This window comes from Podarcis vaucheri (genome assembly GCF_965113315.1).
Source record: "Podarcis vaucheri genome assembly, chromosome: 2".
Taxonomy (NCBI): domain Eukaryota; kingdom Metazoa; phylum Chordata; class Lepidosauria; order Squamata; family Lacertidae; genus Podarcis; species Podarcis vaucheri.
Genome location: NC_138760.1, coordinates 39,800,881 through 39,815,672, shown reverse-complemented (window position 1 = coordinate 39,815,672; position 14,792 = coordinate 39,800,881). Strand labels below are relative to the sequence as shown.

Sequence of the window (14,792 nt, the reverse complement as noted above, 5' to 3'; positions counted from 1 at the left end):
TGCATTCCTATGGGAAACCGTGCATCGCAAGACGAAAAAACCGCAAGACGAAGAGACTTGCGGAACGAATTAATTTCGTCTTGCGAAGCACCACTGTATGTATATATATATATATATATGGCATGGTCTAACAGAAAATGTTCAACCCAACCATTTTTTTTCCTGGGGAGAGTATCAGAATAACTAAATATTTCAGGTCAAGGAATCTAGGTGAAATGTACACCTAGTTCTTAAACTCAGTTCTTAACTCGGAAAATGAAATGGATGTTCTATTGAAAAATTGAGTAGTTCCAGGTGTCAGCTAGTCCCTCTTTCATTGGATGTCACCAGTGTGGCAAGCCATTCCGCACTCTGAAGTCCCTTCCACTAGGGACTTCAGAGTATATTTTATTTTTTTATTTTAGTAGCCACCTTATGTTTTCCTGTTGGAAAAAAAGAACAGTAGAGAACCTATTAATAAAGCAGAATGACAATCCCAGAATTAGGCATAGAAAACAACATAGTATGAATGGATGTCATCTAGACCTTGAATTTTGCTCTGTATCAGAGAGTATTTATGAAGCTTCTTTACCTTTATAAAAGAGTATCACATACTTAATTTAAAAAATCCTGCTCAGAAGCAGAATGTTAATTGAGAGAGAGGGTGCATAGGTAGCATTTGGTTAACTAAAGATACCATATTTTTCTGTGTATAAGACAACCACTATTTTTTTGAGCCCTAAATTAAGAAATCAGTATTTTTTGGTTGCCAAAGTTGTTGAGCTTTTCTGGGGCAATCTTGAAGTTGTTGATCACCCTGCCAAAAACCGTGTATAAGATGACCCTCCCCCCCCCCCCGTTTTTTACTCAAAAAATTAAGGGGGGGAACCATTGTCTTTCATACACAGAAAAATGTTTCATATACAGGCAAGTAAGAAAAGCCAAGATACTTCCTAGATTAAACACAAAAAGCTGTGGGGTGGTGGTTTCAGAAATGAAGGTAACTTCTGACCTAACCTGGATGATCTGCAAGCACGCTTAATAAAGCCAATTAGAGAGAATCATCAGTGAATTACCATGAAGACAGTTACACAGAGGCAAGCACAGAATATGTATTTGTTCTGGAGAAAGTTGTTACCAGACTTAGGATTTAATAATCACATTGCGCTCATGCCTCTTAAGAGGTCAAGGCAATGAACACGATTAAAAGGTTCACTTTGAAGGAAAACCTTTGATATAAGTTTGGTGATGGATCAATTTGCTACATGGGTTTTGCTAAGGCTGTGAATCTAGGAAGGTAGATGGTTGTTGGGATAACTTTAGTATGCGTGGGAACATCTTTTGTGGTGTACTCTCACATGCAGAGGGCAGCATGAAGTTTGAGCAGCCACCCCTACCCACAGCAGGGTGACTTTCATGAACCTCCCCTAGCATGAGCCTGGGTCAAGCCTGCCATGTTAAATCTCCCACAATGACCCAGAGCATCTGACATAGCATTGCTGAATGACATTCTCTGGGGCACTGTGGGAAATGTTGGGCAGGAAGCCCAAAACAGGAGGCAGAGTCAAAAACAGTGCGCCGTGAAAGGGTGCTAGATGCTATTGCCAGTCCTGAGAATTTTTAAACAAGCATCACATGGCAAAATGCAAATAGACAACAAGGAAGAGTTCCATGAGCCGTAAGCTTCTCATTCCAGCTGATCTTTGGTTCTTGGATTAGTCTGTTTTATCAGAAAGGTGGGTCACCAAAACACCTTGAGTTTCAATACTTTGTGGTTTCTTGCCATACATATCATACCATAAATTGCAAAGTATGAGCAAAGCTGCCAGATACGTTGAGTTTCCCTTGACTAGGCCTGTTGGCCAAGGTGCAGAAAGAGAACTCAGAAAAGCAAATACCTTTCTAGGGCTGTCTCAACATGTCAGGGAGGCCGCATGGGTAATGACTAATATTCCTTCTCGTTTGGCAGAAAGCAACAGTTGAAGTTTTGGGTGGTGTCCAAGTGTTTGCCGTCAACGGCTCCTCCTCATTCCAGGGATGGGGAGCCAGTGGGGCGTCAGCAAGAGACAAGCGACTTGTGCAATTGACATGAGAAAGGTTAAATCAGTTTCTGCATTCAAACTGGTAGGACTAGTGATCTCTGAGGAAAACGGGAGTCTGGTTGTGTGTGTGCCCTCTCTCACCAAACATTACCACCCACCTTCTTTGACAGTGACAGAGAATAAAGTTTCGCACAGGAACAATTGGTTGCATCCAGTTGTGTGTGCGGAACAACTTCTGCTCATGTAACAAAATGTCTCCTCCCTCTCCTCTCCCCACACCCCACATCTGCTCTAGGGGTTTTCACAACCCTCCACAGCAGATCTGGAGGCAGAGCAAAGAGGAGGAGAGGGAGTGGAAGTTCTGTTGGGCTCATGGAAGCCATTGCATGTGCTCAGTGACTTAGCTTAGATTCAATCTGACATATATTGCTGTTTTGAGTGCTAAGAAAATGTGACATTCCTGAAACAGAAAAGCCCCCTTGAAAGGATCTATATCTATATCTATCTATCTATCTATCTATCTATCTATCTATCTATCTATCTATCTAATAATTAAATATTTCTATAGCAGTCCATCAATAAAAATTCCCTGTGCATCCTACAAATAAGACAAGATTATGATTACAGCATGTAATAGTTTTTAAAATCCCACAATAAAACAACACCTCGCTTTCTTTACAGTAACTGTTTGCAATAATACCACAAACAGTTTACAGCCTATACTAAATTACACTAGGCCACAATTGTCCAAGCTTAATTTAAAAGGAAAATTACTAAGGTGGAACAGAGAGAGAGAGAGATGATCCACCATAAGAAGTGAGGATGACTCAACACGCATAATCACTTTTTCGCTCCATTTCACTTCACTAATTTATTCTAGCCTTTGTTGCTGCTCTAGAAAAGCAGGATTAACAGATCAGAGAGCCTAAATTGAAACTAAACTTGGAAGGCCACTCAACATTTTAACTAAAGTGGTACAGAGCCCTTCATGGACTTCTCCAAGGCATCTAAAGTTTTAGCACTCTAATTTCTTCTTTCGCCATTGATTTATGCTAGCAGTAATGATAGGGTGTGTCTAAAGACATAGGGTTTTTGAAAACTGAATACTTCTGATGGTACATACCTCTGTCATTTTTCTGCAACAAAGGACAGCTGTTTCTCAGACATTCATTACATCAGCTCATTTTTATTGCTACGCTTTCCTGCATGCACACACTTATTTTCTGTTGATTAGTCTGAAATAGGCCAGTTTATTTTGACTTTGGCTTACAATTCCACAGTACAGGAGACAAAAAGCATGTGCTTAAATGCATATACATGTGTCACAGAGCCTTGACCAATTGCTAGCTTCCAGGTGAATTAATACAATCTTTAGCTTCAGATACTTCTTTTCAGAGTTTATGCTGCCATTTTTAATCTGTGCATGCTAAAGACATAGCATTGTGTGTTAGCAGAGATGGAGAATAATTTTGTTCAAGCTTGCATTTTAAGGAGAAACTGCTTAATTCATACTACTTGAACAAATACGCGAACCAAAACACAGCTAACCTTTGAAAAGTTGCACTTGTATGAATTTTACAATGCCATTCTCCAGCAAAAATTTGTACAGAAATGCATATACACAAAATTGTGTATATTAATGAAGATCACATACAAGAAATATATAATATTTGGGGAAATCGCTTACAAAAATTTGTATATTGGATGCATTTATATACAAATCTGTTATATGCTGGTGGAAATGTATAAAATGCATACAAATTTTTGTGTGTGTGTGTAAAATTATGACAACTGTATTTAAGGTTGGGAAAATGAGCTTTCCTTTCCAGTTTTTTTTAAAAAACAAAAACACAAAATACCCTCCAGATATTCACTGAATAATATTTACCAAATATACTTGTAACCAGCATTCAGTTGTAACCAACCATTATATTTTGCAGCGTCGATATGCAACACAGTACAGTGCTAGTTACCAGCATGGGCAGCTGATATGTAATGGTACAGTGGCTATCAAGCGTCCTACCTTCAAGGAACACTTTCTACTTTGGCACCTGCCAAGGAACCTCTGTGTGCCACAACATTCTTGTGGAGGAACCCTGAAAATGATTCTGGTGCATGTTATCGGGTTCATACACCCTCAGTTCACTCACAAGGGCAATGTTGAGTCCTACAAGAACACGCTGTGTGCCCATATAACATACTCATTCTCTTGTGATTGTTGAAGTAACATCAGTTGTTGTTCTTCTCACAGAAGAGTATTGCTAAACTCTCTGTCCATGACACAGTGTGGAGACTAGAGACAGGAAGAGCTGACGGTCAATGATATCAAAGGGGAGCTGTTCTCCCTTTTGATTTCAATCATGGGGTGGTAAAGCGTCAGGTTTGAAATCACCTTCAATCCCAATATTAAGGGGCTGGTGGGGGAGAATCAGGCATCAAGGCATGGCTCAGGAATGGGGTTTAAAGTGAAGGAATAGGGGACAGTTGAAGTGAGCTCCCCAGAAGAGAGTTTGAAAACCACTGGTTGTTTGTGATATTTGACAGCATTTGATAGCTGGCATGCAATAGTATTTACTGTTCAAAAGCTGTCATGTAATGGTATTTTTATCTTGTAACATTGGTACAGGTATATAGGTATATAGTATATTTGTGAATAATGATTTCCATTCAAAGTGTGAATACAAAGCTTTGGTAGCCAAAAAGTATATTTAGTAGGTTCTTTTTAAAAAACCACATAGGATGATAGATGCTTCTGATAGCTAACAAGTATCTCTTCTCAGACACAAATAGTTTTATTTTCCATTAGAATGACTCCCTACAATATTATAGTCTGCAATGTCATTCACTGCAGTTTTTATACCTTACTCATTACTGAGGGGAGAAAGAAATCAACTATTGCTCTTTTCAACATATAACGTAACACACCCTAGGTGGTTCTCAAGAAGTCACTAGGAAGTCATCAATGGGTCAAGCAAACATTGTGTCTGGATTGTCAGGCTGTTGACAATCCACAGTATTAATTTGTGGTTATAGGAGTGTATGAAGAAGGCAATTTCTTAGTCTGGGCTGGTGGAGAATTGTGGAGAAGGATTGTTGGACAGAACTGGAAAGGCTTGTGAAGAAGAAACAGTCGACTGAAGTTGCAGGACATTAGCAACTTTGGACTTTGGATGTGCAATGACTTTGAAAGCTAAAAACCCTCTCTAGGCTCAGAGAAAGACGCCTTCTTGTAGCAGCTATGTATAATATGCATATAGTGTGTTTTGTGTTTACCAAGTGAAACAACCTCTGCTACATTTTGTCTGCTATGGGAAGCTTAATCGCTTTGCTGAACTTCTGACTACGTGCAGTCACCCAGAAGATTACTGGGCACAAACACTCCAAAATGCATCTCACTTCCACATTACACCAGCAATAAAGTTAGACACTCTTTCTCAACAGCAGACTTGGATCTGTTTCCTTCCTACTGGCCTGGGAGGGTCTCCTTGTGAGCTGGGGGCCCAGCAAGGCTTTGTTGAGGCTGTCTAGCTGATACACAGAAAAGCCACTAGGACTCCCCATTTACGTGCTTTTCATTTATGGGGGGGGGCGGTCCAGAAGGTAAGTGGAGAGTCACCTGTATTTGCTAATTACATAATGATTAATCGGGCCATGACTCAGATGAAAGCTTTGAGCAAACTACTGTAATTTGTATGCACCTAATTTCTCTGTTCTTGTCCTCAGATCCTCAAGCACAAATGACTTGGCTGTGCTCATCTCTCGTATGCAAAAAAATGCTGACCAGGTGGAAAAGGACATCCTTGAAACACAAAACAAACTTAAGCAGGTAAATTTGGGAGGTTGATATGAGACCCACACTATGTGCTAGAGATGAAGGGGTATTGGAGAAAGCCCTGAGTAGCGCATTAAAACCCTGAAGATTCAGCTGCAAATGTATAAGCACAATGTCTAGGTGGTGTACAAGAGCTTTAATACATCGTTTTGTCTCCAACCCAATGCCTTCGGGAAGTATCATCTGTTGTTGTTCCCTCAGCATGCTAAGTCTATCCTTCATAAATTTGTCTCACCTGTTTTTTTCAATCCTCTAAGCTAGAGGCTACCAGTGTATATTTTGGCAGTGATTTCTATAAATTAATGATTATGCACTGCGTGACGAAAAACACTTTCCTCAAGTTTGTGAAAATACTGAGAGCTGCCTGTTTGTACTCAAGAGTAAGATTTGGCTTCATGATTCACAGCCACTTCCTACCATCTCCGATGGATGATGGCATTTATGCACCAACACTTTTTTTGATTACAGGACAGCAGTTACCGCCAGCAGAACAAGCCTTTTGAGTTCCAGCAGGAGAATGCCAAAAACCTGAAAGAGGCCGAAGTGCTACTGAAGGACCTCTTCCTAGATGTGGACAAAGTCAAACGTCTGAAGCACCCTCAGGCCTTGGAAATTGAAAAAGAGTGAGTTTATAATGCTTCTATTTGTTTGCAACCCTTCTGAACTAAATTTAAATAATGATGATGACGATGATGATGATGATGATGATGATAATAATAATAATAATAATAATAATAATAATAATAATAATAAATATTTTTTAATATATATACCCCACCCTCCCCTGCCAGAGCCGGCTTCAGGGCGGCTAACACCAGTAAAATTACAATAAAAACATAATGGGGGGGACCAATTTAAAATATGGGTCAAAATACAATTTAAAATGCAGCCTCATTTTAATAGTAGCCCATAGATCAAAACCATAAGGAGAGGGAAACATAGGGGTCAGACTAAGTCCAAACCAAAGGCCAGGCAGAACGGCTCTGTCTTGCAGGCCCTGCGGAAAGATGTCAAGTCCCACAGGGCCCTAGTCTCTTGTGACAGAGCGTTCCAACAAGTCGGGGCCAGTACTGAAAAGGCCCTGGCCCTAGTTGCATGGTGACTAGGGATGAGGCACAAATTAGATTCAGTTTGCATTTTAAGGTGAATCTTCCAAATCTGCACCTTCCAAAACAATGTACAGACTGAAATTCAACCATGCCTGGATAGCTCAGTTGGCAAGAGCATGGTGCTGATAATCCCAAGGTTGCAGGTTTGATACCCATTTGGGACACCTGTATATTCCTGTATTGCAGGGGGTTGGAAAAGATGATCCTCAGGCTCCCTTCCAACTTTACAATTCTATTCAAAATTTGCACTTCTCTGAATTTTGCAGTGTGGTTCCCCAACCCAAGATATGTGTACAAAAATGCATGTACTAAGGTAAAGTTGCTCAGAAATGCATAAAGCAGCAGAGAAATTAATTAGGGTAAATGTAAATATATGGGGAAATATGCTTTAGAAAGATATATGTACAGTGGTACCTCAGGTTAAGTACTTAATTCGTTCCGGAGGTCCGTTCTTAACCTGAAACTGTTCTTAACATGGAGCACCACTTTAGCTAATGGGACCTCCTGCTGCCACTGCGCACGATTTCTGTTCTCATCCTGAAGCAAAGTTCTTAACCCGAGGTACTATTTCTGGATTAGTGGAGTCTGTAACCTGAAGCTTATGTAACCCGAGGTATCACCGTATATTAGGCAAATGTGTATACAAAAATGTGTATATTAGGAGGAGTCTACACTAAAATGGAAGTCTGATAAACTTAAATTGACAGATTCTCCCATCCCTAATGGTAACCCATGTGGCTGACTGACATCAATAGGTGATAAACTCCAGACCAAACCTTTCATTGTGGTCCTGGTCAAATCTTCCTTAGGTTGGGAGACCTAATTTCTAACAGAGAAACTTCCTTCTTTCTTGCAAAGCATCAAGCAGCTGCACGGCCGAGTGACACACCAATGTGCTGAATATCGAGATCTGTATGAAAAGTTTACACTTCCTGAAGCTGGTTCCAAAGTGGACTGGGGAAAAATTCTAGAACAAAAGCAGGTAAAGGTTGCTAACTGGATACGAGTAGATTTGCTAATAAAGGTGAACATTAATTCCACTAAGGAAAACAAAAGGCATGATTCAAGAAGTGTGATTATGTTCATGAGGATTTTATTTTTATTTATTAAATGTCTATGCCGCCTTTCATCCAAAGATTCACGGGGCAGTTAACTACAGTGGTACCTCTGGATGCGTACGGGATCCGTTCCGGAGCCCCGTTCGCATCCTGAGTAAAATGTAAGACGTGTCTGCACGTGCACGGGTCATGTTTTGCCGCTTCCACGCATGCACGTGATGTCATTTTGAGCGTCTGCGCATGCACGAGCGGCAAAACCCATAAGTAACGCGCTCCGTTACTTCCGGGTCATCGTGGAGCGTAACTTGAAAACGCTCAACCTGAAGCACATATAACCCAAGGTATGACTGTATATAAAAACACAAAAATACATAATATAGTAACAAACAAATGCAATAACCTCCCCTGGCTCAATCATTCATAGCAGATGAGACCATCTTCAGATATGGCCCAGTATACAACTTGATGGGAATTCAACCTGGTCATCATGATAATCATAGTAGCTATGGTTTAGATCGCAACCTTAGGCCCTCTTGTCACTGCCATCATTGAAGGAACTATAGCAGAAGGGGGTTTGTTCGGATTGTTAAATGCAGTTTCTTTGCAGTAAACCTGAGAAAGTTTTTTTAATGTTGCAAATATCTTAAAGCAACCTGGAAGATGCAGCTGCTTTAATAGTGCCTTTGAAATAAATGCCCCAGGCTTGTAGTCAAGATGAACCGGCAGCTGTTTTGCTACTGAACGTACTCTTTGCCACAGACCTGCTTTCAACTACTGGCACTAGACCTGAGCTTTTAGAATGGAGGGTTGCCTTGTCATCACGATAGCTCTTTGGTGTCCAGCTGGGCAGGGCATAAATAATAATACTTTGTTGATAATGTTGTTGTTGATGATTATGATGATCTACCAGCAGATGAAACAGGGTCCCTTAGTGCACAACCGACTTCTTCCTCCCCTGACTCAGGGGGAGTCAAATTTGGATGATGATCCAGTCTACGCTTCCCTCCACATCTCCTATTTACTCTATGGTCCCCTAATAAAGTCTGTGAGGAAGACAACACACACACACACACACACACCCCTCTTCTCTGGTGTCCTAGCTATGGGCAGAGTGATGGCTGGAGGCATTTGCATTGCAGAGCTAGAAGATATTTTGGCTGCTGCCAGCCACACTGTTGTCTTGGATGTAAGCCTACTCAGCTGTTTCTTCTCTGCATGAACCTTAACTCTCCTCCTGCCCTGCTTCCTTGTAAAATCAACAGCTAAGGCTGTGTACACGCTATACCTTTAAAGCACATTCAAAGCATGTTTCTCCCATAAAGGAATTCTATGCACTGTAGTTTACCCCTCAGAGTTACAATTCCCAGTATGCCTTAACAAACTACAGTGCCCAGAATTCTTTGAGGGGGGAGATGTGGACAGACTCCTCCGAGCTGGAAAGCCCACCACTTGTCCTCTCGACCCGTGCCCGTCTTGGCTGATTAGAGCATGTCCAGACGAGGTGCGGGTCCCCCTGGGGGATATTATCAATTTGTCCCTTGGCACCGGGACATTCCCAGGGGAACTGAAGGAGGCAGTGGTGCGTCCGCTCTTAAAGAAAACATCATTAGATCCCTTAAAGGTAAAGGTAAAGGTACCCCTGCCCGAACGGGCCAGTCTTGACAGACTCTGGGGTTTGTGCGCCCATCTCACATCTATTGGCCGGGGGCCAGCGCTGTCCGGAGACACTTCCGGGTCACGTGGCCAGCGTGACATTGCTGCTCTGGCGAGCCAGAGCCGCACACGGAACGCCGTTTACCTTCCCGCTGGTAAGCGGTACCTATTTATCTACTTGCCCCCGGGGGTGCTTTCGAACTGCTAGGTGGGCAAGGCGCTGGGACCGAGCAGCGGGAGCGCACCCCGCCGCGGGGATTCGAACCGCCGACCTTTCGATCGGCAAGCCCTAGGCGCTGAGGCTTTAGCCCACAGCGCCACCCGCGTCCCTATTAGATCCCTTAGATCTATCCAATTACCGCCCAGTTTCGAATCTTCCATTCCTGGGTAAGGTGATTGAGAGAGCGGTTGCTGAACAGCTTGGTAGGTTTCTGGATGAAACATCGGCTCTGGATCCATTCCAGTCCGGCTTCCGCGCTGGTCATGGGACCGAGACGGCTCTGGTCGCCCTAACAGATGATCTTCGTAGACAGCTGGATCGAGGCGGGTCGGGGCTGCTGATTCTTCTAGATCTGTCAGCAGCTTTCGACATGGTTGATCATGAACTTCTGGACCACCGCCTCGCCGACGTGGGGATCCAGGGCACAGTCCTTCAATGGCTGCGCTCGTTTCTCTCTGGTCGGGGACAGAGGGTGGCGCTTGGGGGGGAACTGTCATCCCGCCACTCCTTGGTGTGTGGAGTGCCTCAGGGTGCGATTCTCTCCCCGATGCTTTTTAACATCTTTATGCGCCCCCTCGCCCAGCTTGTCCGGAGTTTTGGGCTGGGCTGCCATCAGTATGCTGATGACACCCAACTCTATCTGTTGATGGATGGCCATCCTGACTCGGCCCCAGACACACTGATCAGATGCTTGGAAGCTGTGGCTGGATGGTTACGTGGGAGCCGGTTGAAGTTAAATCCTTCGAAGACAGAGGTCCTCTGGCTGGGACGGGACGATATGGGATTGAGGGGGCAACTCCCATCTCTTGCGGGGGTGCAATTAGTGCCAGCACCGTCCGTCAAGAGTTTGGGTGTAATCTTCGATACCTCCCTCTCTATGGAGGCGCAGATTACAGCTATAACAAAGGCGGCATTTTTTCATCTCCGCCAAGCTAAGCAGTTGGCCCCTTACCTCTCTCGCCCTGACCTAGCCACTGTGATCCATGCGACGGTCACCTCCAGACTGGATTATTGTAACTCGCTCTATGTGGGGCTGCCCTTGAGACTGACCCAGAAACTCCAGCGGGTGCAGAATGCCGCAGCGAGACTCCTTACGGGGTCCTCGCTGCGAGATCACATTCATCCGGTGCTATACCAGCTGCACTGGCTCCCGGTGGAGTACAGGATCAGGTTTAAGGTGCTGGTTTTAACCTTCAAAGCCCTATACGGCCTAGGACCCTCGTATCTACGGGACCGCCTCTCCTGGTATGCCCCACAGAGGAACTTACGGTCCTCAAATAAAAACATCTTGAAGGTCCCAGGCCTCAGAGAGGTTAGGCTGGCCTCAACTAGAGCCAGGGCTTTTTCGGCTGCGGCTCCAACCTGGTGGAACGCTCTGTCACAAGAGACAAGGGCCCTGCAGGACTTGACATCTTTCCGCAGGGCCTGCAAGACAGAGCTGTTCCACCAGGCCTTTGGTTGGGGCACAGCCTGACTCCCTCCTTTGGCAATCCTTACAATACTTTAGTTTATGGTTGCCATCAATTCTGATTTTAATTAATTCTTATGATGTTTTTATAATGTTGCACTATTTTAGTGTTGTTAGCCGCCCTGAGCCCGGCTTCGGCTGGGGAGGGCGGGATATAAATAAAATTTATTATTATTATTATTATGTGTTTTAAAGGTATATTGTGTACACAGCCTAAGGTCCTCCTGAATCAAAGGATTCTCCTCTGTCTGAAAAGCTTCATGGCAGAAAAAAGTTTATCGGGGGGGGGCAGTTTTACCAATAATGGTTTTGTGCTGGTAAAACCACCAGACCTTTTGAACCTGTCCTGAGAACCTCTGCCTCCCCTCTTCTGTTTTCTCCTGCTCTGTTGTTCTGGTGCTCAGTAACCTCCAACATCACAAGGTAAGGGGGTCCTTATTGCTGGCAGCTACCATGAGGAACAGATCTTGGCATAGGAGGTTAGAGGAATGGACTGGTCTTTCTCAGTTGGGTAACCCTTAAAGTGCTCTTACTGGCTTTGTTGCAGAAAGAAATCGATGCAGGGAAATATGGACCTACTATGCCAGAGCTGGAGAAACAGGTAGCAGAACACAACATCCTTCAGAAGGAAATTGAAGCATATGGACTCCAGATCAAGAACCTTCATAGTCCGGTAAAATTGCATATTTCATCTACCTTTCCAACTCTGTTGATAGACCCCATTGTGTGCCCCCAGAATGTGTTCAGTAGGGTTCCCTCAACCATGCAGTACAGATTCCGAGGTTGTATAGAGTTTTGCAGATATTACTATTGTGCAGCTGGAAGCAACTGGGTGCATAAAAACTGACTCCTTTTGAAATGAAACATGGTCCAGACCCATTAGATATTATTCAAAACTTTACTTACAGAACATTCTTCAAAACAGAACAAAAACATCAGTGATACATCCAAGTAATTTCATATAATATCTTGCGCTGTCCAGCACAGGCTCAGCATCTTATAAATAAAAGGTCTATAAAATCTCAACAGTTAAAAACTTGAGAAAATAATGAAGTTTTGAGCTGATGCTGAAAAGATAACACATGAAAGATGCTTAAATAAACATAGCTTTGGTTCTTCAAAAAATTATGGTATTTGTTTTTGTTTTTAAGGCATTTTACTGTTTTATTATGCAAACCACATTTTTATTTTTATATGAAAGCCAGTCAATAAATGCTTCATTGATTAATTAAGTAATTAACACTGTAGGTGTCAAATGGACTTCTGGGGGGAGAGTATTACACATTTGGGACATTATGTGACTATGTGGCCTTTTTCGGGACGCGGGTGGCGCTGTGGGCTAAAGCCTCAACGCCTAGGGCTTGCCGATCGAAAGGTCGGCGGTTCGAATTCCCGCGGCGGGGTGCGCTCCCGCTGCTCGGTCCCAGCGCCTGCCCACCTAGCAGTTCGAAAGCACCCCCGGGGGCAAGTAGATAAATAGGTACCGCTTACCAGCGGGAAGGTAAACGGCGTTCCGTGTGCGGCTCTGGCTCGTCAGAGCAGCGTTGTCACGCTGGCCACGTGACCCGGAAGTGTCTTCGGACAGCGCTGGCCCCCGGCCAATAGATGTGAGATGGGCGCACAAACCCCAGAGTCTGTCAAGACTGGCCCGTTCGGGCAGGGGTACCTTTACCTTTTACCTCAGCTGCCCTATTACTGAACTGTGTGATAATAACAGCCTACAGAAACAGACTGAGCCTTAATTACCTTAGTAAAGTAAAATTGCTAATTGATAGTGATGACTAATTGGTAGCCAAAAGTAAAGGCTGACTTAGCTAATTGATAGCTTTCTGCTGCCATTCTTTAAACAGAAAGCTATGAGTAATCTGCTTTGAAAGGATGAAACAAAGCCAGAATTTTGCACTCAATGTTCAAAATTCAATGTTCCCAGCATCACTTTCCTGAATCTGATTCAAATTAAAATGATAAACACTGAATTAGTACACACAGAATACCAGCATTTTGAAATAAACTTGTTAGCATCAATTTATTTAAAAAGCCAGAAGACTCTACTTGAATCCAAATTGTATAAAATAAATCTTCACTGACTTTCCTACAGTACATATATTGGACCCTGACAATTGCCTGCAATAAGACAAGGTCTGCTTTTTAAATAAAACTTTCTATAGTCTGTGAAATTCTTTTTTAAAACTTATAATCAATTACTTTGTGAATGTTCTCTCTCTCCCTCTCTCCCTTCCCTCCTTACCAAACAAATAGGAAGCAGAAGATTTAAGGAGCCGGCACAAGAAATTGCTGGTAAGAATTTTTTCCAATATGTCTAGAATAGAATTTACTGTGTTAATCCATAGACCACAACATCACTTTTTCTCTATGAGGTAACTTATTTTTCCTTTTAAAAAAACCAAATGGGTTATTAAAGAGGCTTTTATATTTTAAAGGAAACTGTCAGGTTCAGGCAGGGCATTGTTTGGAAAATGAGGCATGTTTAGCTGCACCCCAACCTGGACTAGTCGATTCCTGAAGCACTTAAAAAGCTGCTGAGGCATACCCAGGGGAAGAGGAAGGTGGGTCCAGGCCACCCCCAGTGCCACCACTGAGGGAGGTGACAAAATGCCAGGCGGCACTCACCGCGGGGCCTGGGAGAGACACGGTGGCTTGGGCGTGTGCAGGCTCTGCGCTGCCCAAACGGTCCGCTCGCTGCCTCCCCCCCCCCAGCTGTAGGGTGGCTGAGTGGGAGGAGGCAGGCAGACTCCGGAGGCTCCGCGGTGCGCCCCACCCCTATGGGTGCCCTGCCCTCGCCCCACCCCTGGGTGCGCAGCCCCAGGCACCCAAGCAGCTTCCTCCACTGCTAGGCATACCTCTGCACCCTTGGCAAGAAGCTATATTGGGACCTTCAAAGTTGGGAGGGACCATGGACCAGACACTCAAAAAGTTTGCTATTTGTTGCCTTTCACACTGTGCCAGTGACTTCCTCTGCAGCTATCAGGATTGGGTCTGCTCTACTCTGCCTCCCTTCTCCTTCTCCTTCTCCTCCTCCTCCTCCTCCTCAATCATCTGTCTGTCTGCTTCCTGCCTCCCTTCCTCCACTTGCTGCTTTCCCTTCTACTTCCTCCCTATCCCTTCCTTTTCCCTCTTCCTGCTACTCTCACCCACTGTCTCCATATTTATTCCCTCTGAGCCATGCTGGGTGCTCCGCTCACCCTTCTAATAGTGCTGCTGGCCACCTGGGGAGGGGTCTCCACAGGGCTGCTGTGAAGGCCCACACCAGCAACTGGATTCCTCCTCTGAGACCCTAGAGGAGCCTTCGCCCCTCAACCAGCCACCCCAGAGCTGCGGAGGAATGGGCTAGGGAATGGGCAGGTGGCCTCCTAGCCACTCCAAGGCAGAGTGGAGAGGTGCAATTTTTGCACACATACTTGGGCCTGCAG

At 44.1% G+C, this 14,792-nt stretch overlaps 1 protein-coding gene across 1 annotated transcript in view; it reads left to right on the top strand.

Annotated features, from left to right (window-relative positions):
- EVPL (envoplakin) overlaps window positions 1-14,792 on the top strand; it is a 43,240-nt gene that overhangs the window by 9,664 nt on the left and 18,784 nt on the right. Inside the window, exons 3-7 of the mRNA XM_082202963.1 lie at window positions 5,745-5,847; window positions 6,322-6,476; window positions 7,821-7,944; window positions 11,909-12,034; window positions 13,621-13,659. Coding sequence (XP_082059089.1) covers window positions 5,745-5,847; window positions 6,322-6,476; window positions 7,821-7,944; window positions 11,909-12,034; window positions 13,621-13,659 — 547 coding nt within the window. The remainder of the gene's footprint in view (window positions 1-5,744; window positions 5,848-6,321; window positions 6,477-7,820; window positions 7,945-11,908; window positions 12,035-13,620; window positions 13,660-14,792) is intronic.